The 24,520-nt window shown below is 39.4% G+C and overlaps 2 protein-coding genes across 2 annotated transcripts in view; one reads left to right on the top strand and one right to left on the bottom strand.

Moving 5' to 3' along the window:
• The window catches only part of LOC126367488 (uncharacterized), a 476,961-nt gene that overhangs the window by 428,124 nt on the left and 24,317 nt on the right, over positions 1 to 24,520 (bottom strand). The gene's annotated exons all lie outside the window — the stretch shown is intronic.
• The window catches only part of LOC126367510 (myelin transcription factor 1-like protein), a 31,063-nt gene continuing 12,295 nt past the window's right edge, over positions 5,753 to 24,520 (top strand). Inside the window, exons 1-10 of the mRNA XM_050011055.1 lie at positions 5,753 to 5,909; positions 18,081 to 19,141; positions 19,995 to 20,067; positions 20,331 to 20,371; positions 20,750 to 20,908; positions 21,958 to 22,195; positions 22,886 to 23,074; positions 23,321 to 23,519; positions 23,691 to 23,854; positions 24,058 to 24,155. Coding sequence (XP_049867012.1) covers positions 5,884 to 5,909; positions 18,081 to 19,141; positions 19,995 to 20,067; positions 20,331 to 20,371; positions 20,750 to 20,908; positions 21,958 to 22,195; positions 22,886 to 23,074; positions 23,321 to 23,519; positions 23,691 to 23,854; positions 24,058 to 24,155 — 2,248 coding nt within the window. The 5' untranslated portion in view covers positions 5,753 to 5,883. The remainder of the gene's footprint in view (positions 5,910 to 18,080; positions 19,142 to 19,994; positions 20,068 to 20,330; positions 20,372 to 20,749; positions 20,909 to 21,957; positions 22,196 to 22,885; positions 23,075 to 23,320; positions 23,520 to 23,690; positions 23,855 to 24,057; positions 24,156 to 24,520) is intronic.

Here is a 24,520-nt window from a genome sequence, read left to right as displayed (position 1 = left end):
ACTCCTGTGTCTGAGCATCTGTCTCGAGGCGCCGAAGAGAAGTAGCTCGACAATATTATGTATTATTATTATATTTTCAAAGAGTTTTTAAGGGAATGGAGTACCTAAATAAAATTTGAAGTAAATACACTTGTCTCAATCGAATCACGCTTTATGTAAAATAAACTTCAATACATATTTATAAAGGTTCAGTACGATCTACTCTGAACCGGCGTGCGAGTATGAAACGATTGATGAATGTGGAGGAAGCAAGAGAAGTGTGTCAGGATCGAAGCTTGATCGGAGAGGAGATATGGAATTCCATAGTATCTGCCTATCCCGGTGGGAAATAGGTGTGAGTTTATGTTTGTATGTATTTTAAGAATATTTTTTTTATTTCGATAGGTAATAAATAAATGTCAGTATACGTACCGGCATTCATTGAATTCGTAGTTTCCAGATTTAATTTCATATGTGCAATATTTTTTTTTATTTTCTCCACATTATACTTTTTAGTAAGTTTCTTTGTGCTGTGCTTAAAGTTAGGCCGGGACTCCACGAAACCGGAGACGAGATGAGCGCAGAGGAGATGTTGCGTATGAGCACTCTACGCCACGCACACTCGCAAGGCTAGCCACCACATATCTCTGTTACACACTGTGCATTTCCGCACAGTTTAGGTGGATTCACCCGAGATGAAAAATATCTCTTCTCGCACAGCACACAGCACACCGCACATATCTCCGCCTTGGTGGAATCCCAGCTTTAGGCATCACCGCACCGCACCTTCGCGCCGCCGCGCCGCGGCCGCGGGCGGCAGGTGACAGCGGTAGGGAGCGGTTAAGTGCGGCATTTTACGGCTTTTATGCATATTTGATACCGCCGCCATAATCTCTGCCGAGGGGAGTACCTTCACCTGTATTCGATATGAATTGCCGCTAACTTACAGCGACGGCGTGGAAATACGTCTTAGGATACGAGCACTTAAGATAAAGATGGGCCTGAAAGGATTCAAGGTCGGTTTCTGTAATTATGCTAATGGCGTGTGATTAGGGTTAGGTTTTTTTCCAGCAGCTTTATTTCCTCTTTTTGCGTTTCATTGTATTTTTTTCACTACATCGTCGTTAAGAACTACATAGATTAAATTATTAGTTCAAAAAGCATATCATTGTAAATCTTAATTTTATATTCTTTAAGTTTTCAGTTCTCATTTCCTGAAAATGGTTCCGTAACTTACACAGTTAACCAACCTATTGTTTAAATTCTATTCGAATTGTAAAATAATTAGTAGAATTACGAGGCATTACTTGGGTTGTATCAATTATACGCAAGTGCAAACGGGGCATTAGGTGCTCAATATTAAAATCGAATTTACGAACGCCCCCCGTTCTGAGGCGATATGTGAATTGAGACGAGGATGGTTGACAGAAAAACAAAAAGATTACAATTCGATAAACGCTGTGATGTATTTAAAATCTACCTACTAAAGAAAAGAACTATATTAGATCATTAAGATAAATCCCAAAAAATGTCAAACTCCTATCTTTTTAGCATTTTTTGTTCGTGTCTGTATAATGATGCGGTGTTAGCAAACACCATACAATGATTTAAACAGGACCTTATTCTACTCAGATACACACACAAACATATACACATATTTCAGATAAAAATATCCCTAAAAAAAAGAAAAAATATGTAAGTAAATAATCCTAAAGACAAAAATATAACATAAAGCTCGGTGAGGTGTGGGTACTTAGTTCATCTTTGTGAAGATGTACCTTTAACTACGCCAATTGTGATATAGACATGAGCTTATGTTTATAAAATGGCTGAAAAAGTGACAGCAGCAATGATATTTCCAACGTCTCTCCATTAACCTCGTTAGACAACCAATTTCTGTAAAAAATTGTTCGCAGTACATCTTCTGCAAGCGACAGCGTTTAACGACAATGAACAACCGATATTGCAATTTACTTGAAGTCATCGTCACTAATTTAAGAGCTACGCTCTTGTCGGTGCAGCATTTTCCATGCTACTTTTTTAGGGAAAAATAGGGCAGTGGTTTCCCTCTTGCTTGCTTGCTTGTTTCTTTACTTGAAATCATAACATCTTAATTTAAGGAAACGAACTATATACAAACACACACACAACATAACGCAACACATACAACACACAACACAAAACACACACACACACACACAACACATACATAACTTAATAACACAACTACACACAACATACACAACTACACACACACATACATTTTTTTTATATTGGTTGTGTATACATAACTTAATGTTTACGTATTTACAACAACGTTCGGACGCTTTTTAAAAAAACTCTTTAGCGAATGTGAGTCTATTTGTTGAAAGTATGTCAGTGCAACTTCGATTATATTTCTAAAGTCTCTTCGAAAAATGTTTCAATTACAGTTCCACCCAGGTACATGCTATCGGTACCAGCTGAGACTCCTCTAGTCCTGTCGTAACATCAATTAAAATCACATTTCGTCACACGGCATGTCGTCATTTCCCCGCCGATCTGATACCAACATGAACCGCTGTTTAAATCGTGTTTAACCCATTACGTACCGCCTTTATTTCCTAATCCCTTTGTACACAAGTTGTATTGAAACAAGTTTTTAAACTATAATTAAACGATTCAACAACCCTTAACTGTTGTAACGCATTAATGATTTAAAGGCATCCCTGGATACGTTTGTTTATGTTCCGGTTGAATATTGAATAATTTAAGTAACAGATTATAATATGTTGGACACAGAAAACATGTCAATTAAAAATACATTGAGAGTGTCCGACGACTAAAATAGCAAGCTATTGACGATCCCGTTAAACTATGCATTGTAGATATATACATCTTTTTACGTTTCAAATTTAGCATCAAAAATATTTCTTTAATTAAATTTATATTCTTTTTTTGTTACAGGAAGATGACAACGGCGGTCAGATAACGCACAAATTATTCCGACCTTCTACTTCCAAAACGTAAGTACAGTGTTATGTATCTTATTTTTCACATTAATTCTATATTGTTTTTTTTTTAGTTACCAAGAGCTATCAAACCAAATGATTAAAAAAATGTTTTTCTAATTATGTAAACAAACAATGAGATAATATTCCGTCATTCCTTCCTACGAACTACGAACGCTACGGCGTAGCAACGTAGCAAGAACAATACGATATTTTATTACTTTATACGCGATAATACTTCAACTTATTAAAATACGAAAATACCGATTTTATCCTCAAAAATGAAACCAGCGTCAAACTTATCATAATATTTCCCTTGGAAATTGTCGCCTCGATAAAATTGTAACCAGCAGACACCAATTACTCAGAGCTATAAACTCGCTTGCAATTGTCGCCGTATTTATTTATGTGTATTTATGTGCGCGCATAAATATGTGCAGGGGAGCGCGTGATCCTCGACTCAAGCAATTATTGCGTGACTTATTGGCGAACGAAGATAACACGTACTTCGCGACCAGACACAACAGATCCCTGATTATTTAACGCTATATAAACAATGTCATACCCATGAGAGGTCTTAATAATCTGGCGGTAACGTCTAGCGGTAGAGGGTTGTGGCAGCTTTATCTACGCGCTTGACTGTTGATCGTGACTTTCCTACAGAGATTTCGGTAATTACGCTGATTATGAGAACGAATCGTGCTTCGCCGCTCCTAGACCCTCGGGCGAAATAAATAAGCAATAAAAATGATCTTTTATTTAGACGTGCAAAAGGTACTGCTTTAAATTTATCCTTGTTTATAAAAAAAAAAATATTTTTAATTTGCAGCTTAACTTTGAAATAATGGATTTTACTCGTAAGTTACATAATAAAATACATACGCCTTCTCCAGGTCCTTCAAACTCAAATAACTTACTTTCAAAAATGAATGAATACGCCTAAAAGTTAGTTTCGGTAACAATATTCAGTAACAAAGTAGGTAAATGAGTCTACTTAACCTTGTTGCGAAGTTTGATCCAATAAAACAAAGTTTCGAACAAACGAATGCATTAAAGTCACCAGCAAAGTGATCCAATCGTAATATCGCACTTCCAGACATCGAAAGTTAGTATGCATTGACTTTGAAAAGTCGTCCAAAACTAAGTTGGGTTATGTTTATGAAACTATTCGGATGCGGGTGTGTGCCGATACACATGCAAGAACTCGCGCCCAACTCGAGGCATAGTTCGCTAAGTGGAACAGCTGTAAAACAAAGTAGCGAAGGGTCTAGGAACTTAGTGTGTACGTTGGAAACTATTCGCCGTTCCGAACACATGTCCTCGATCGCGAGCCGCCGCGCGACGCGGGGCGTCTCGGCCGCGACGCAACTTTGACAGTTTAATTCGGGAAGCAGCGGCCGACGACCGCGGCGGCTAACGTTTATAAATAAGTTAAACTAGGTTCAAGTAAAGTATTGCAGCGGATGATAACGAGCGCCTACGCCCGCCCCGCCCGCGCCGGCCTCTCCGCGACCGCGTGCAGATAAACTTTTAAAATGACTTTGGAAGCTTTTGAGCTTTTAATCGGTAAAGTTGTACAGACAGACAGTTCGGGCACAATCCTTGAACCGCTTGCGCCGGCGACGGCGGCCGCAAAACTTTGTTTTACAGGACTACTTTTCTTCTTGTTTCAAGGTTGGACTCTTAAAACAAACTCCGGTTCGACGGAGTTCGTGAACTCGGGCGCCAACAATTTACAAATTTCTCTCTTTCATAACAACTAACTGCCGCTCGGCGCGCCGGCGAAAGTTGTCCTGCGTAGATCTTAATCGCATTGTCTGTTGCGCTCGCGGCGCGAACAGCTGACTGTGACGACACACTTTATCGAACTTTTGCTTTAATTCGACTGCGATACGTACAAGCCGTGAACTGTAGGCGCGTTGCGACTCAATGGGGTTACGAGCGGGGAGTTTACGTATGCTAGATAGTTAAACAGAGTGAAAAATTGAGTGCCGCTAACCGGACAAGCGTTCCGGTGTAAATCATGGATGAAGGCGAGGAAGCGGCGAGTCGTGCGGACGCGCGCCCTCCGACGCTTTTATTCAATTTGTTTAAGTGACATTGATAGCATCGACTGCGGTCGAAAAAACTCGTCTACCGAATGTGACGGCGACGTCCCCCCGACGCGGACAGTGACTTTTTTCTCATCTCACCTGCCCGGGGCTAGAAGTGGCCGCGCGTGGAAACACTGATTGGCATTTAATGTAGAGTCGTCTTTCTTTTACGTGCCCAGTTCTGAAAACCTTTAAAAGCTTTTATTCGCACGCGTCCCGGAGGGTGGTGATTTTCCTTTATATATATACCCGTAGGTGTGTAGTCTCGTACATTATGTGTGTAGGTAGAGTGCTTTCTTCAGAAACATGAAAGGAGCGTTACACTATGTACTTGTCGAGTGCAAAGAGAACGTAATCGTGGGCACGTCGTACCTATATGTAGCTCGGCGTTATATACTGCAAAATAGATTGTAACATAAGCTAAATGCGGTATCGGGTATTGCGCGTAAATTTTACGTAACTAGAAATAAATAGGTTGCGGGTGTGTGGGGCGGGGCGGCATGGGCGGGCGGTGCGCGCGCCGGCCCGCCCGCGCCGCGCCACAGCCGCGCCGCGCTCCAGTCCGCCCGCACTCGCCGCGCTCCGCGCTCCGTCGACACCGCGCACCGCCGCGCCGCGGGAACCTTCCCACGCACAAACTTTTCCGACGTACACTCGCCAGTTCTACGGCCTGCCGTGCTACGCCGCACTAAACCGTGCCATATTTTAGTGCAGTGAAAAAAATCCCCAAATTTTTTGTACTTTTTTTTATTGGGTGACCTCGTGTTCGACACAGACAAACTTTAGTGCGCGATGAGGGCTCGCCCCTCCGTTTTATAGCGATGTCGGCTCTCGTCCGACCCGTGTGGTAAGTCTCAGTTTATTACCGAAAGTTTACATTTGTTCCCGTCGATTGTTTGATGTTTCACTTTACGAATATTAAACGTACGGTAGTTGGATTTGCGTCGTGATTTTTCTATGTTTGAAAATGCGCAAGTTTATTTCAGCAGTGAGTTCAACGTCGGTGAAAAAATCAAGAAGTGTCAAGACGAACGTTAAAAAAAAAGAATCGTTTACGCACAAATCCCACGCTCGTAAAACCATTTCACGAAATGCTTTCATAATATTTCTTGTTGACTTTCGAGTTGTATTAATTTGTATGTGAAGATGTAGGGGTTATTAGGTAGGATGTTTGCTGGGAGTATGAAGTAATCGAGTGAGCGCTGTTAGGCCGCAGCGGGCAAATCTCGCGACATTACGCAGAAGACGGAATACGTAATCGCGCCGTTAACCAAGTTAGCAACCCTTCACCATACAGGTGCATAATTTAAACTCACAAATATAATTGCCCGTATGTACTTTATGTAAATTGGTTAAATTGTAGTATAAGGTTTATTAGTCTGCTAAGCAGAATAATTGTGGCGGCATTAGCTAAAGCTTTTCTTAAATTGTTTTCACCATTTTCCGCTCAATAACAAATACGTAAACTTTTTTAATTCTGTAAATTTTACGAATATTAAACGTACGGTACTATGGCTAAGTATGATTTCGCGTTAAAAATGCTTTCTATCCTGATATTACACGTAGGTATTTAAACAGTTTTTAACATTAATTTTATTCAAACGAACATTAAAAGATACAAAAATTAAACTTAATTAATAGTTTTAATAGTATTACATAACAAATAAAATGCAAAAAATATTAATGAAAATAATAATAATATTAAGAAGATTTTCATATTATTATGTACAGTCCTGACCCCTTATCTTTTAGTGAACATCATCGTTCTCCCGCCCTTATCCCAACATCAACAATATTTTTAACCATACAATGATTTAGAATAATACTAAGAAATAATGAAAAAAAAAAACATTCAAATTCCATTATTTAAATAACTTAAAATGTCGAAATTTTTATGTATGTTGTGTTTATAAAACATATTAATCTATAAAAAGAAACAAAGTGTTATGTTTTAAGTATATTACAATTTTCCTTTTGATATTTATTATTATTTCTTGTAATTTAACCTAAAATATATTCTGCAGTACAAAAGACTTCAACGCTTTTCAATGAATTTTCCGAAAAAATCTTTTTCAATTTAATATAATATAAACTTATAAACACCTATTTAGGAGCTGACGGTAAAAATATATATATTGTTAGCAAACCTAAATAAGTTATTAATTGCAAATGTCTAAATGCAAATGGTAATACGAAAATAAAATAAACAAAAATAATTACTTATTGACAATCATTTATTTTACCGACTTTGGCTTTTGCCAAATGAAATAGGTTTTACAGAAACGATCAATTCACAGTTCATTGAACAATAACTTCATATACTGACTGATACTCCTAAACTGACAAACCGTAAACATGGCATAAACAAAGAAAAATATTTTTTTATACATGAACTTCGATATATAAATAACAGTAAAAACAAACCACCATAAAACCGCCACACACTTGTCTCTCCCGCACCTTTTTACCACTTATTAAATTCAAATAAATCTTGTTTAAAACGCAGTGAAAGAACCCACACGTTGGGTAAAATAAACCACAATTAAGGTGCTCGGGCCATCAGATAGCGGCTTCAATGGAAACAATTTCGCTTCGTATCAGATCGGCCGCCCTCGGAGGCGTTACACGTGAAATCGGGTTAACCCACCTGAGCTAAACGGTTTTCCTCTGACGTTTGTGTTTTATTATTTATACTTAGTACAATTTGCCTTCACAATAATTTGCCCATTAAGTATACTTTGTGCCGTAGAAAATATAGTTTGATATTTATAAATGTGAATAAATCTGGTAAACAAAATATTGTCTTGCCTCTGGAATTATTTGTATTTATAATCTAAAATTTAAACATCGTTTAAACTCTAAACAATACAATTTGCTAGTTTAAATTTTGTCAACGTTATTTTATTTTGGGAGGCCTGGTCCTGGGCTTTTTAATATATAGATTTCAATGGAAACGATTTCACTTCGTATCAGATCTGCCGCCCTCGGAAGCATTACACGTGAAATCAAGTTAACCCACCTGAACTAAACGATTAGCTCCGGCGTTTGTCTTTTATTATTGAACGATTATTAGTGACTCTTTTCTGGTTTCTAATATTACTTTTCGTTCTTATACTCTTCACTTGAGGTCACTTTAAAATTAAAACTATTTTCTTTCTACTTATCATCGCCTTGTAATAAATACAACCTAAGCGCCTTTTTGAAAAATTGAAATGTTATTATCTTCAAAAAATCTTCGAATTAATTTTATTCCGTGTAAATTTGAGACCACAATTTTTTACTGTGTCATCCGAGGTTTTATTAACAAAATCACACTTGAATGTGGTTTTCGGTATAAGACGACTTTATCAATTTGGTCCTGATATACAAGATCCAAAATACATAAAATTATTTTTTGTGACTTTATCCCATGTGGTATTGGAGGGGGATGGAAAGAATAAGTTCGACAGAAAGGGTTACTAATGAAGAAGTGTTTGTATAAGTAAGGGAAAAGAGGCAAATATTGAGAGTTCATGAGGACAGAAGATTGGACACTTAATAAGATACGACGAATTTATTATAAACATACAAGGGAAACTACAAGAAAATAGAGCAAGGAAAGACCACTTTCATGGAACAGATTAAAGAGAAAACAAAAATTGGCCTTTGATAGAAAAGAATGGAGAATGCTACACCGACAAGAGCGTGGCTCTTAATTATCGATGATGGTAATCCAATGATTGTTGAAAGCTTCGACCACATTGTATGAAATGAGTACTTGTTACCTGCTTATTGCCATAAACCTCCTCTTTGAACTAACATTGAACTATACAGATACGATGTCTGTGTATCTTTCTTTTTCATCATCTTTTCGATGATGTCCATTGAAGGTCGCCTTGCTTTCATAGTGATTCGTCAATCTCCATTGAAAGTTTATGTTAATATCCTAAGGTACGTGTTATTGCTGGACCTAACTGAGTTATATTGCATACTTATTTCTATAAAGCCTTTATAGTAACGGGAACTCTTGTTGTTGAATGAATGAAACACTTCAGACAGTTGATGTATTCTATATTTTCCCTCAATCCTTTTACACAATATTTCAGCAATAACTCGTGTAAATCTTCCAACACGGTGTTAGGAGCACGCGCCATAAACGCTCTTGTCTAAACGCCTTCCACTCTTATCATTCAAAAACTAATTTACTTTTAAAACAAGGCAGCTACTGGCCAGAATGATGTGCTTGAAGAGGTCACATCATTACAGTACCTACCATTTCCCAATACCTATACGTATATATGTATTAATATCGTCAAAGAACAAATTCAAATTCAAAAATCTTTTTTCAATAGGTAACACAGTTACACTATGAATTGTATTTTTTTTACATAACGAACGTGCCATTCGCTTAAAACTACTGCAACTTCTCACAGTCTGTATAGCTGAGGGAAAAAAAGCTGCAAGAAAAGCCTCGGCACAGGGCTGTAGACGTTCGTAAAAGACATTTAAGTGGTATCTTAGATTAAATACTCGTATGATGTACCTGTTATCAAGTCGATGCACAAACTTGAATATTTATTTATTTATGTGCTATTATTTAACTTTGTTCGGCCGAATTTTAGGACAAGTTACTGTGGAATGGCTGCAACTTAATACAGCATCATGTCTGTATCCCCGAAGGGGTAGGCAGAGGTGAATAGTACATACACTCACTCCTCGCCATTTATGTAAATATTATACACACATACCTATTATGTATTGCTGGCAACAACTGTGTTTGGTCTTATTCATTTTCTGCTTATTACAACAGCAATTACGAGCATGAGATTGAGATACCTATGTATTTCAGCACGTATAGCTGAATACAATTATTATTATTCATTTTCTCTTCTTCTTCTATCTGGTGTCAGGGTTACTATTGAGCCGCCAAAAGCCCCTGACATGGCTCGTGTAACGACAACGTACTTACATCAGTAAGTAGTATCCGCGAGCAAAACCGCTTTCTGAAGCTTATTCTCTTAGGTGATATTTCTCTATCTGATCAGAACGCCCTCTGAGACGGGTTAACTCACTCGAAGAAAATCTTCATTTAAAATATGATAAATGTGTTCTTTTGTGATACGTATATTCACGCCCGTAATCTAATAGTATAACGGCAGAGCCAAAATCAATAAAGACTCGACAACAAACAGTTCAGAACCCCGATACCGACCCCGCCGGCTTGGTTGACATTTTTCCTCATTCAGCGCTTATGGCTATCGGTTCACTACTCGATTGATTTTTTCAAATATAAACCTCAAAGCCGAGTTTCGCTCCCAACTAGGCACTCTTTAGCCTGTTGTTTTATTAATTGTCATTGTAATAAACAGCCTCAGTGGTCTAGTGGTTAGATCGTTAGGCTCACGGTCTGGACGTCTGGATTCGATTCCCGAAATCACTTTGTGAGACTGTCCTTCGTGTGGTAAGGACTTTTCAGGCTTGAATCACCTGATTGTCCGAAAAAGTGAGATGATTCCGTGCTTTGGAGGGTGCGTTAGGCTGTTGATCCTGGGTATTAGCCGTAAAAACACCTCCACCAATCCGCAGTGGAAGCACCGATATATCTTTTACCTCCTCCGGTTGAGTGAGGGGAGGCCTGTGCCCATCAGTGGGACATGCGTATATAGTGCGTATAGGCTGTTTAAGTCATTGTAATAAAACATCATATTATGTTTTATTTCATGCCGAAACCGGGATGTTTTAAAGAAAAAAAATAAACTTAATTAAAAAAAAAAGGTCAGGTCAAGAGTACTCTAAACAGGAACAAGTCAGGTTCTTTATAAGTGGGATTCCGTGGTCTCTGCCTACCCCTAATAGGCGTTATCTTATATATGTGTATTTTATACCTACCTAAAGTTAGTTGTATGTTGTAGTCATATTATTATTATTTTTTATTATTTATTTATTTCAAAAATTAAGTACACACAATGATTATGCTAACTAGCATCGTTAAACCATGGTATGTGTCGATGCTAGGTATCTATCATGTTCGTCTTACATTATACATAGATGAGACTTATCTATCTCTCTCTATTTAAGAGCTGCGCTCTTGTCGGTGGAGTAACCGCCATTCCTCTCTTCTTCCCGCCAAAACCTTCACCTCCCGATACGACACGACCTGCACCTTCTCTTTTATTTGTTACATAGATAAGTAGGCAACAAAAACTTGTGGGTAAACAATAGGTAAACAAACATTTTGTGCAGTTTGTGTTTCGGCTACGCATATAATTACTTTTCTCTATTGTGAAATGCAACAGTGTACTCACAATAGCACCCTCCGTTCTAACACGTTTAAACTACTTCGGTATTGATTTTTGCAATCATATGGTTCACCCTCTGCTTATACTTGCACTTCTTATATTGTTTACAGCAATTTTTTTTTAATAAAAAAGTATTTCAAAGATACTTTAATCATATACTATTTGCTTTAGCAAGTATGTAGTCGTTATATGAGCCATCTCGAGTTACTGAGGTTGATCAACAATCTCACAACCCAAACGATAGAAAAGTCGTGAACAATCGTCATCATCTTCCTAGCGTTATACCGTTTTCACGGGGTCCGCTTATAAAAGACAAAAATGCCTACAAAATTAAATAGGTAACCACTAGAGTATTATAAGGTTTTTATTCATTAATATTAATGTTCCAAATTCAAATTTAAAATTTTATTACGTGTTTTGTTGTAGAAAAAATTCGGAAAACTTTCGATTTTTTTTTATTAGAAGTATCTACTTATAAATTATTTTTAAAACATAGACGTCGTACAACAAGAAGACAACCAATTTATGTAAAAAAGTGTCCGCGGAGGATCTTGTCACAAGCGATGATGGCGTGTAACGACACGGTACAGTCATGAGCAATAACATGTACCCACTGTAGAACCCTGTCGCAGTATCGTATTTGACATTCAATAAGACTTACGATTTAATTTGTCAAAAAAGTTAATGTGACATGGTTTCAAGGTGTAAACATATTAGTACTCGTGACCGTACCAGTAACATCATAATTTGAGGGAACGAGCTTATACTACATAGCTTAATGTATACGTCTATTTGTTTGGAGGATGCCAGTGTTTTTAAAAGAACATACGAACTCGTTGATAATTGTTAATACAGTAACGAACACAACTCTACCCCAAGTAATGCAGCGTCATATTACCCCATTTGCTCTACCAACTCGGCTGGACTAGTGCTGTATTGATTTTGCATTCATATCACGCACCCTACTTTTGTTTTTGTTTCTCATGAGAATGTGAAAATGAATGGTGAGGTTAGTTGGGCCGACATGAAAATGAGTAGGTACTAAATTACAAATGCATAGAAAAGCCTTAAAAATAAAATAGAAAAATATCCGAAAGAATGTACTATTAAAATAGGTATCATCATCACTGACAGAACCCAGGGTCCGCTTACCTGAAATAAATATATATTATATTATTAATATTTATGCTAATTCCTGAAATATTGGCAGAATCGATTTTTTTGTATTATGTTATGCTGTGCGTCATAAATAGGAACATGAATAAGTTTGTATAAACAACAAAATCGTTTATTTTTTAACATAGAATCATTACAGAACTCTTATTAAAGATCAAGATGTTTATAGGCCACCGAGATGTTATACGACAATGATACTCATAAGCAAATTTATTTATTTACAGAAGAGCACACCTTAAATAAACAACGAGAAAGATAAATCAAAATCGAATGTGTTGTATCTCAACCGGAGATCGATAACTATGCCTTATAGTTTAACATTATCTACTGCCACCAGTGAAACATTCCTTACTTGGGATTACCTGCAAGAAACAACGTCTTATCGGTGTCACATTCCGCGTCTTTCCAGAGAGTTGCTATCTCCCGGCTCGGCCCAGCGCGTCCGAAACTTTACATCTACAAGCTTCCAGTTGTCCAGTTATCAGTCACTCTCAGTCGCTATAAACTCCAACTAACTCCCGCTAAAGCCATTTAAACGGGAAACTTGAATCGCTGGAGCCAAATTGGAAGAGTATTTATCTTTCCCGGGTAGTCGATTTAAAAGCAAAATCACGCGAGCACACGAAGCCATTATCGCCGCTCCGCGACCCGCAGGCCGAGCAAGTCTATGAATCTAATCCAGAGGATTTAGCCTCTGATTTACAGTCGAGCTGCGCCCCCGACTGCTCGAAAGAAAAGTGATAATGTCTTAATCCTTACCACACTTGAGATTCCGCCCCGCGCTATTTTATGGCCCTCCGCCCAGACGGTGCGTTTTGATTTATGATTTCAATAATTAAGAATTCTAAGGTGCAATTTGAATTTGGGAGCCGCGACGTGTTAGGGGCCCGCGGGAGGCCGACGCGTGTTTGTTATGGCTCCGGGCCGGGAAAGGGTCCACCGATCCTTCCATTTTCTAAGGAATTACCAAGACGCTTGAGGTATTACACGGAAATTCCCAATGTGCATTTCTCGTTAAATACGCTGGGGTAATTTAAAGAGTAAAATGTCGGGCGGCTGTTAATTACGGTGTCTGCTGCGGTAGGGGCTTTGGTGAAATATTTAATAATATTCTAAAAACTGTATACTATACTCCTGTAATATTTATCTTTCTTATAAAAATATATTGCTATTGCTCGGGTTAGGTCAGACGCGCACGGCAGTCGCTTCTGTAAAAAACCGGACCTGTCAAATCTTGGAGTTAGGTGAGCGGGCGTCGTGAAAACGGGACAACGCTAGAAATTAAAAAAAAGTCTTCTCAATTTTATATTCATCGAATGATGTACCCTCTCAAGACATAAAAGAAACAACTCTTATTATTCCCCTCTCGACTATATCTTTCTCCTCTCTATTCTTAGTTAACCCTTTATAAATCGAATGCATAGAAACAAACAGAGACAATAATAAGCCAGTCACGTCTTAGCTACCCGGGTATATCGCGGGCTAATCTCGAGGTCTACAATTAACGCAGATACCCACACTCACCACCCGGTGATAGAGGTCTGTTGAACCCGGTTAAAGCGGTTAAGCAACCCGCAGGGTTTATCTAATTGCCCTACACGAGGAAACGTCGGGAGGAACGGTTGTCGAATTCAGAAACGAATACGAGTATACATATAAGCATGTATAACGGATCGTACAAATAATGAATACATAAATTATTTGAATGGAATTGTTCACTTTGATCATTTTAAAATGTCACAGTTTTTATTAAAGAAGATTACTTACTGATTATTTTTTTCAAAATTAAATATTTAATAATGCTTATTTTTATCATATAAAAATGTCCTATTTGTGACCAAAATAAAATAATTTATTTTCTTCCGCACAAAAAATAGCCCCAAAATGTACATGACATGCATGTACGAGTAGATAAACATTATTCTGTTAAACCTGGATAAAACTGCGCAATAAAAATGGTTCTCAAATCTAGAAACAAGTAATGTTTTTTTTTTAGAAAGAAAGAAAAAATAGAATCGTTAATATATAGGGACACCACAGTAACAAATATAAAAAAAGCACGGAATAAAATACTAAATTAAATTTACATTACATTTGAAGTGTTTCATTTCATAGACAAGTTATTACAAATACCTAGATATTTCAATATAATACAAAAATAAAATAAAAACGCCACTCACTTTTAATCTAAAGCAAAATAAATTAACAAAATAAAAATATATTTAGCATAAAAATATCACATGTAAAAAGTTTAATAATTATAATAACATGTAGAACAGTAAACAAATGACAGATTTTGGAAAAACACAAAAGTATTTTATAATGGATGAACAGCCTTTATCCAAGTTCCTTTACGAATGTAGTTCACACTTTAGTTTTGTATAATAATATATCGTTCTACAATATCTCACACCTCACATTCCCGAGAAATGCATTTTCGGAGGTATGTGACCTAACCTATATTGAGCTGGTTTTTCCTTCCTCAAATAAATCTATTATAATGTTTAAATCAAAACAACTATTTCGTTAACCCTGCATTTGAACTTATATGATACGTTTGTTAATAGCAAATAGCCTATAAAAGTCCGAACACGTTTACAAATGTTTGTTAAGATTGGTTCCGCTTCGGGTAAGACTGTTCCTGAAATACCCTTTGAGGACTATCGACTCTTGAAATCTATGAATATCACTTTAGGCACCATCATTCGAATCAATAACTATTGGACAACTTTCGAATCTTATCGTTATTTGATAGTAGAAATTCAATATGTAATAAGTACATAAGGTGTGCTTCGCTCTCCTTTCTTTGCCCCATCCTTTATGTACCTATAGTGAAACAACTAATCCATCTAAATATATTTACTGCTCCAAAATGTATTTATTGTAATCAGTATTTATAATTAATATAAATAAGATTTCATTCCATTTTGTGCAAGTAATTATTGTCAGGGGTAAAAAAATTACAGACTTTTTATTTGTTACGAGTTTACTTTTATTCCATTTATCGTAAATGCCCAGCTTATTAGCTGTATATTCCAGCAGAAGAGCTGCTTAATGCAGCAATCCTTATCATACTTTGGCAGCCCTTTTGGGTAAATATATATGCTTACTATATATTTAATCTGCATATCGTCGTTGCCAATTTAAAATATATTATGTGCAAACGGGTCAATTTTACATAAATTAAAAAAAAACTTCCGCCTGATTTTTTTTTATATTACTGTGTTAAAAAGACAAAATAAATTTATATTTACGTACATAAAAGTTTGTACTGAATGTTTTAGGAGCAAAATACTATTCGATCCTGACAAAAAGAAATTTGGTGAGGGCGACACATAAGAGCTTTTAAACTGGCAACGATTATTACATTTTCCCGAAGAGACAGAATAAATTGCTGCGAAAACGAAACTCCGCGCGGACTAAGTACTGGGCAAGTCATATTAAAATAGATAGTTTGATACAAATTTATCTACCTACAAATTTATTTTAACATCTGTGTTCTTAGGGCAAATATTGAAGCCATAAAAACGCGATAGATTATAAAAAACGAATACTTTTTACATTTCACCAAAAATAATAATTATATAAGGATGACCAAAATATTACACCATACATTATTAGTTATTAACATTTACTTAACCAAAACTATTAATAAATCGCTGCCTCCATAAAAATATATTTATAATCATGAAATCGATAAATCTGATCTAAAAATTGTATCACGGTACGGAACACTGATTGCATAGATTCGTTATGTCCCTGACCACATTTTTTATTTTTTAAAACAAATGCACAAAGGCGAAATAATTGAGTGAGGGAGGTCCCTCACGTATGAAAAACTGTTTGCGTTTCGAACAAATGTGATTACTATATTGATGAGATTACAATATAATACAGTAACTCTTTCCCCTGGTAGTTGCGGCTTCCGAATACATCCCGCTTAGGGACGGTACTGAAAAGTATCGGCGTCCGAAGAACGTAATATACGACCCCGACAACCCGATTACTCTAGCCATAAAGATAGCCAATCAGCTCGCAACACCAAACACTTCAGGATCCCGATACCGACCCCGCCGGCGTGGTCGACGTTTTCCCTCAATCAGCGCTTAATCGCTATTGACCCCCTAGGGTCGATTAATTCTTTCAAATATTTTTCCTCTCAGACGCCGCCCTGAGCCGAGGTTCGCGCCCAACTGATGGGCACCCTCAGGCCTGTTGTCTTAACATTGTACCGGGTGAGAGCCTTCAGCGCTCCCCATTTGTCCGGCCAAGTAGTTAATGCCATCTGTGGCAAATCTACAATAAGTCACATCAAAAAAATAACAGTAACTCTTTATTGCACACAAAAGAAATTGCTCACAAGAAAATAGAATATAGATGATTATGCGATGTAGGGGTGAGAGCCCTCAGCGCTCCCCAATTGTCCGGCCAAGTATTAATGCCATTTGCGGCAAATGTACAATAAGTCACGACAGAAAAAAGATGGGATGTAGTATTGGATACTCTTACCCCCGAAAAAGTTTATTAATTCACTTGCCACAAATAAATATAATTCAATAATTATACTTTACAAAAACATTATAAATTTATCATATTTAATTGGGGGTCAGTCTCACAGTCTGTTGCTCGTAATAGTTAAACTAGGTACTTATAATTTATTTCGTCAAAACATTCCGTACGTATAATGTGAACTAGCATTGATTGTGTTTGCGTGTGCGTTTGAGTGACTTAAAGGTTTTATACGCGATAAAAATGCTTGACAGTAAAATTAATGCTTGCTTACCGAACTGCCGATTGTTTGTGCAAAGATTTCAATATGTTATAAGTACTAAAAAACGTTTTAGCAAAAACTAATCAAAAGGTACCTACTACAAAAAACAGCTTACTCGATCTCTTTCGTTTAATACCTCATGTCGGTATACTACCTCTTTTAACATTGGAATGTTTACATTGCTGAAAGGCAATGTAAAAAGAAAAAATATTCTGACAGGAATGTAAAACTTTCTTAAAAAGTTTTATGCAAAGTTATGTTTTCTCTAAAAGTTATTTTAGAATTATACGGAAAAGTGATTGTACAAGCGTGGTGAAATAACAGTTAGCATACTCCTCTGCAACCAGTAAAAACGTAAGCCCGGGCCGCGAATCAGTCGTCGCGTGCGGACGGAATCGGTCGCCAACCAAACATTTTCGCCATTATTTTGTCAAATTTTATTTGGGATTTGATGAACTTTTGTAACTCAGTCACTTACTTACCATTACCTACTAATTGATAATTTTACCCTTATTACCTTTACCAACATCAAAATTTTCATTTGGTCTGAAAGCTCTTGAGTGAAATGGTTTTTACGTGGGAACGATTTTTGTGCATTTAAACTTTACAACCGAGTGCTTCCAAATTGATGTCGTCGATAGAAAACGCCGAGAATCATTTCCGCGTAAAAATATTGTGATTGAGGATGAAAAATCGAATCGCAAGTACAGTGATTTCTATTTTTTTATATTGTTGTGTATTTTACGAGTGTTCAATAGTGCAGGGTGAAATTTGACACGACCGTTTGTTGCAGGACGGCGCCTCTGCCTGCACAGTCGTCGTTGTCACACATAAACAAGAGAAGACTGGAGTTCGGCGTGGATGTGGAGACGTTCAGAGTGAGCGACAGAAGAGTGGAACGAGCTGAGAGCACGGACTCTATGGAGGAGGAAGAGGTGGTGGGCAAGCGGCGACGGCGGCTTCTGGACGACGAGCGGCGCGACGAAACGGACTCGCGCCGGCGACCGCTGCCCGCGCACCGCCCGCACCCCGCGCTGCCCCCGCGCGCGCACGAAGAAGTCGACGAGACCCTCATACGAGAAACACAGGCCGCTCTCAAAACCCTCTCGGGCAGCTGGTCCCGAGAGCGAACCTCCAACCACAGCGGCGACGACAACGACGACGCTAACGGCTTCGAGAACCTGTTCGACGACAAACGGTCTGACAAAATGCTACCGTCTTCCCCATCGCCGTCTTCGGAAAGCGCTGATGCCTCGCAAAAAAGCTACTCGACGCGCCATCAAGGTGACGAGCATGCCCTGAACGGTCTCAGTGATAGTGAGGACAGAGATAAAAAACAGCAGAAATCAGATAGAGGCAGAAACAGCGATGAATACGATAAACATAAATACTCCAACCACTACGATGCGCCAAATTTCGACGAGCTTGTCGATTCGTCTTCCAACGAGTTAGAGATAGACATGTCGGATAGGAATGATGATAAGTATGATGATGACAGAGAGAACAAACACAAGCGTAAAAGTGAACCTGTGACTGTGAATAAACAGTCGTTGTATAATGCGTACAAAGCGGCGACGGCGGCGCTGCCATATTCGACGCAATCAGCGTTTAAACCACCGGCGGAGGTCAAACACAGAATCCATTCGTCTTCCTTGCCGAGCGAACCATTTGGAGGGTATTCAAGTGAAGATAAGAGTTCGGTGCACAAAGGATCGAAGCAGTACACAGTCCTGCAGCCGGCAGGGGTAGGATCGCGAGCGGCGTCCGCTTTGCAAGAAGCCCGTTCCGTGCCGACCGCACAGCCTCTACGAGACTCTCGCCCACTCACTGCGCTTTCTCCGCCTGTAAACAGAGGTACACCACGCCTCAAAAATACGTAAAAAATCATTATAACAGTTTATCTTGTGATTTATTAAAGTAACTCTCTTGATACAATTTACTTATGGTAGATATTGTTGTCACCACTTTCTGAAGTGACGTAGAGAACAACGACCCAACCATCTCCAACAGCCATCCTCCAACTTCCTTAACGACGTCACTATAACATACAACTCCAAGCTATCGACTAACTCCAAGTTTGTTTCAAGGTCGCCCCCCGATATCTCGTAATGTTACTGCCGCTCAGTTTTGACTCGAGTTTCAGGTTCTACTCTGTACACTTACATTAATTTTTAACAACAAAACGTTCTTATGCATTTAGTTCTGAATAATACTAAATCTCCGAATAAAATACGGTTCTTAAATTGAGTATTCGAAACGTTCCTCGCCGGAGCAGATTATAATTCTTTACAAACCCTGGCAACAAATCATGGCTCATTTGTAAGATGTCCCTCATAATTCAGTGCTCGACGTTTAGAGTAAGCCGAGACTCCACCTACGCCGATATCGTATATAAGATACCTACCTAAATGTTTTCCTCGTATTGCTGGTGATAGCTAGGTTTATGTTCGGGCGACGCGCAATAAAAACGGGTCAGGGAGTAGGCGGGGCGTTGCGCCGCCCCCCTTCTCCTGAAAGAAAAATTGTGAGTCCGCGCGCAGCCGCCTGGAGTTCTTTATTTTTTCTTGCGAGTTGCCGGGGTGGGGGCGGCGGCTGGGCGGGGCCGCGCAGGTACGCCCCGGCCGGCACGCCCGGCGTATCGATCGCGCACGCCCCCGCCCGATGATTAGGAAAATACTAATTCACGACCCGGTCGATTTGTTCACAGAAGGCAACAAGTGTCCTACACCCGGCTGCAATGGGCAGGGCCACGTCACCGGCCTCTACACACACCACAGGAGGTGAGTCCCGATGATTAACATGTATTTCAGCACAGTTTCAGCGTAACAAACGCAGAGACGCCGCATTCTTAACGCCTGGTATATATACCTGTCATAGTTACACCTAAAACAGCTGAGCCGTTCGTTGACTGGTTAAATAGACATGTTTCTTGTTTATGTCTAAAGTTGAGTAATAAATTATCCGAAACAAAGTTCATAAGCATAGGTAGAGAGAGATGTTTGTATCAATACTTTACTGACAAGTTGATCGTTTGCTCCCTCAGTCTGTCAGGATGTCCAAGAAAGGATAAAGTTACACCGGAGAGTAAGTATTGCCAAAGTTGACGATAAATTATTCAAATTCGTATTTTATTATTTGTTTTAATATTGTTTGCGATGTTTATTTTGTTTAATACAATTTATTCTCAGGGGCAGAGTTTGACTTTCATTTCAATATTTTCTTATTTTTTAGATTAGATAGAACTGCTAGAAATTTTAGTTTATTTTAGTTTGCAAATTAGATATAAGAATTTCTTTAGTTTTATCAGTACGTAGGTATCTTACTTAATTAGTTGACTGTATGTAGTTTATTAGCAATATTTTTTACGATTTAAAATAGTGGAGCTTTAAACCTAAACAGCGCTTGATCAACGCTATAATTTACTAAAGAAGTGGTAATAAAGTTGGTAATCTGTGTGTACAGTCTTGGCGTTGCACGAGACAATATTGAAGTGTCCGACGCCTGGTTGCAACGGTCGCGGCCACGTCAGCTCCAACCGTAGTACTCACCGTTCCCTCTCAGGGTGCCCCACCGCCGCTGCCAGGAAGGCAGCCGCCCGCACTCAGCGCGCTAGACCCACAGGTGAGGACTAGTGATGTGTCGCTCCTAGAAATGCTCCCAAAGTGGGAATAATGCTCTTTAATAGTAAGGGCACTAACTGCTTTTTTTTTTGTCAAATTGTTCTTTTTTCTGCCTAAAACCTAGGTAATGAAGCTCTTTTTACGTAACCTTTGTGCCTTTATACTGCACTTTGGGAACATTTTCCGGAATGACACATCACTGTTGAGGATCGTAATGACTAGCTGTTACCCGCGACTACGTTCGCGTGAAACCTTATTAAAACTACAGATCTTTCATACAAACATTGCCGCCCCTTTGAGATTGAATTTCTTATACATCCTAAAAGGAGCCTTCATGCAAAATTTGAGACTCCAGCACTTGTAGTTTCTGAAATTTCGTGATGAGTGAATCAGTCAGTGACCTTTTTGCGTTTATATACGTATATTGTTAAGACTACTAAGTAAACCCTGAGGAAGACCTTTATCCGACCCGGTACTAATCTAGTTGGATTTTATAACTACATTTACAGTGAGATTATTAAGACACTGACGGGTCTTAATAGATGCACAGATAAAGATCAGATGAGATGGTGAGATGCACTAAGACTGCCAGGAAAAAAGTCCATCTACTTACCTTACTGACCCTAATTCCCTGGAGAGGATTCCTCACACATTATTAGTTCACTACTATATCCCAATTGGCTTAGTCAGAGGTGGAAAAGAAAAAAGAAGGATGGATAAGGTGCAAAAGTCCAGTCAGAAAGTAATAAATTAACTGGTTGCACTTAAGACCTGGTTATATGTCGTTTCTTTAATAGACCAAAAACACCTACAAAAACATAAATTTTATAATTATGACAATTAATGGTTCATAATTTCAAAAGTATTTACAAATAATTCGCTGGGGTCACTGACTGCACTTTTGCTCTTTGATCGCTAGATAAACTTAGTACCCTCACCTCACTGATCTTTCTGTTAGACCTACGTGATAGGTGAGCTGTATCGCCATCTATAATGGTCGAGCCAACTGTGTTAGTGAAAGCGCAATGCTAACAACATTGACGTTCTTAGTGCCAGCGCCCCCGCCGGTCGCCGTAACGACCGACAGCAGCAGCGGTCCCCGCGAGCGCGAGCCGTCGCCCCCCGCCGTGAAGCGCGAGGCCCCCGACCTGCTCGTGCCGAAGAGAGAGGCCGCGGAGGCCGAGCGCGACTCCCCGGCGATGGAGACGCGCCACGCGGGCTACGGCGCGCCACCCGACCAGCGCTCGCCGTACGAGCGCCCGCCCGACGACCACGTGCGCTCCTACAGGTCTGTACCCTTTGTTTGCCGAGTAGTTAAAAACATAAGTCACGTCACAAAAGAAATAAAAATTCGGCCCCAAATTTGACGGCGGCGGACAGTCGTCGCGACAGCAATTATGAAACAAACGCACGACGACCCACCCTAGTTTGTTAGTCGCTGAGCGCCATAGTTTTAACTGTCCCATGCATTACATTTATTTAGGTATAGTCAATGTCATCAGTTTTACTAAGGCTTTATGAAATTCTTTATAATTTGTGGCCGTTTATGCTACCGTTTTGTTGCACTTTTCAAATAATTCTTAAGTTATACTTAAGTGATACTTATGAATGATTTTTGACACAAAACTGTAATTATCTAATTAGGTATGTTGTGATCCATAATTTGAGTTTAAATTGAAAATACTTTGTGAAGCTTCTATTTTCGCCCATTTTCGAGACTCAAAAGTTATAATCAAATTGTCCTAAATGACAAATTGGGTAATGTTATATTATAGCAATTTAGAGAAAATCCGAAGCAATGACGACGCTCAACATTCGTGAATGAAAAGTAAGATTGGCTGTGAACAACTACTCTTTCTTTTCGTCTTGTTTTTATTTTGTAACATAATATTTAAGTGTAAACCCTTTTTTAATTGTCTGATAGGTGTTCGATAATCTAAAATATCTTAGTATGTTGAAGTATCAAATTTCCCCGTAGTCAAATGAACGAAGCGCGGTACGGGTATGAACGGTGCTACGAGGGTGCGCCGGCGTTCGAGCGGTACGACCCTGCGCAGTGCCCGCAGCGGTACGGCTGGGAAGAGGACCGATACCACGACCCGCACCTCCCCACGCCCATGAAAACCGACCAGTCCGAGGAGACCACCTCCGGGCCCATTTACCCTAGGTACGTCATACGTCACAAAGACACAACCCTATGCACGCTCTCAGCTAACCTACGTAAGTGGTAAACGGGATTCGCCTCCAACTCACCCCAATCTTGCTACTCTGTGGACAAAAAAAAATATTACAAAATCTATTGTCGGTATGGAAACTTGTCACGTTTAGAATGAGTCAGATTGGTCGAAAAACAGCTGCTCGGTGCTCGTATTTTAACATGACTGTTGGTCTTGAACGCTCGGTTTCTCTCTAGACCAATGTACCACTACGAAGCGAGTAGCGGAGTAGGCGGCGTGAGCGCGATGGCGCCGGTGCCCCCAGGCTTCTCGGCGATCAACCTGTCGGTGAAGATCGCCGCGGCGCAAGCGCAGCGTCCGCGCAGTCCCACGCCCCGCGACCCGCGCGACCCCCGTCCAGCCATTGATCTGTCCACGTCTAGTGGTAGTCCACAGGTGAGGACTCAACATTCACAACTATCTGACCCTAAAATTTTAATGATCCTGCTTAAACATACAATTTTCAAATAGCTTTATAACTTCAAAAAGAAAAATTTAATACACTCACGACAAAAACCTTTTTCCCAATCCTCAGTCAATGTGCTAAAGGTAAATTTTGTATAACAGGGTCCATATGCATCACCGGTGTACACAAGCGCCGGTGGCGGCAGCGGGGGCGGAGCCCGAGGCAGTCCGCAGCCGGGCGCTTCGCCCCAGCTCACCGCCAGCCCCCAGGTGCCCAGTCCGCAGGGCCAGACCCTCGACCTTAGCGTGTCCCGTTTACCACATAGGTGAGGCATTCTGTTTCACGTAGGCTCTATGCACTTCCACCGGAGTCTTACTAACCTCGAGGCTTAGGGCACCTGCACGTAACATTCCAGCCAATTTCCATCTGAAACCATTCACGAATGTTGTGCGCTGTCGTTTTCTATACATCGCAAATAGTACTTTACTACCTGTTCTTTATGTCATCTTGAACTTATTTTGCCAACAGCCGCGGATTCCCTGGTGGAGTCTCATATAGTCGAGAATCGACACCAGATAGTGGAGGCAGCCATCCTTACCTTGAAGCATACCATCGAGACCCAGCTGGTAAGTTATTCAAGAAAAACTTGTACAATACCTGGATACCTACAATGGATATGTTGAAAATTGTCCTCCGTTTTCGTAATACCTTAATTTATACAAATTCTTATGTTCCTTATGGCTGATATTTAATCCCGTAGACGTACATGTTCCATATTTCACGTCGGCATTAGCAGGGGGTAAGTGCCCCCTGCACGGCTCAGTAAAACACGTCGTACAAATTAAAACGCGACCACGGTAATCACCCCAGTGCAGCGCCGTACGGATCTCTCACCGCAATATGTGCCGCGCAGTAATGTTGCTAATCTAAACCAGCAGGCGCTTCTGTTTATGGTAACCGTTGCTAGGCCTGTGGTTTCTAAGAAAACGTA

The sequence above is a fragment of the Pectinophora gossypiella genome, chromosome 6 (genome assembly GCF_024362695.1).
Source record: "Pectinophora gossypiella chromosome 6, ilPecGoss1.1, whole genome shotgun sequence".
Classification (NCBI taxonomy): domain Eukaryota; kingdom Metazoa; phylum Arthropoda; class Insecta; order Lepidoptera; family Gelechiidae; genus Pectinophora; species Pectinophora gossypiella.
Note: the sequence above shows the minus strand (reverse complement) of the source record. Positions and strands in the feature narration are given on the sequence as shown.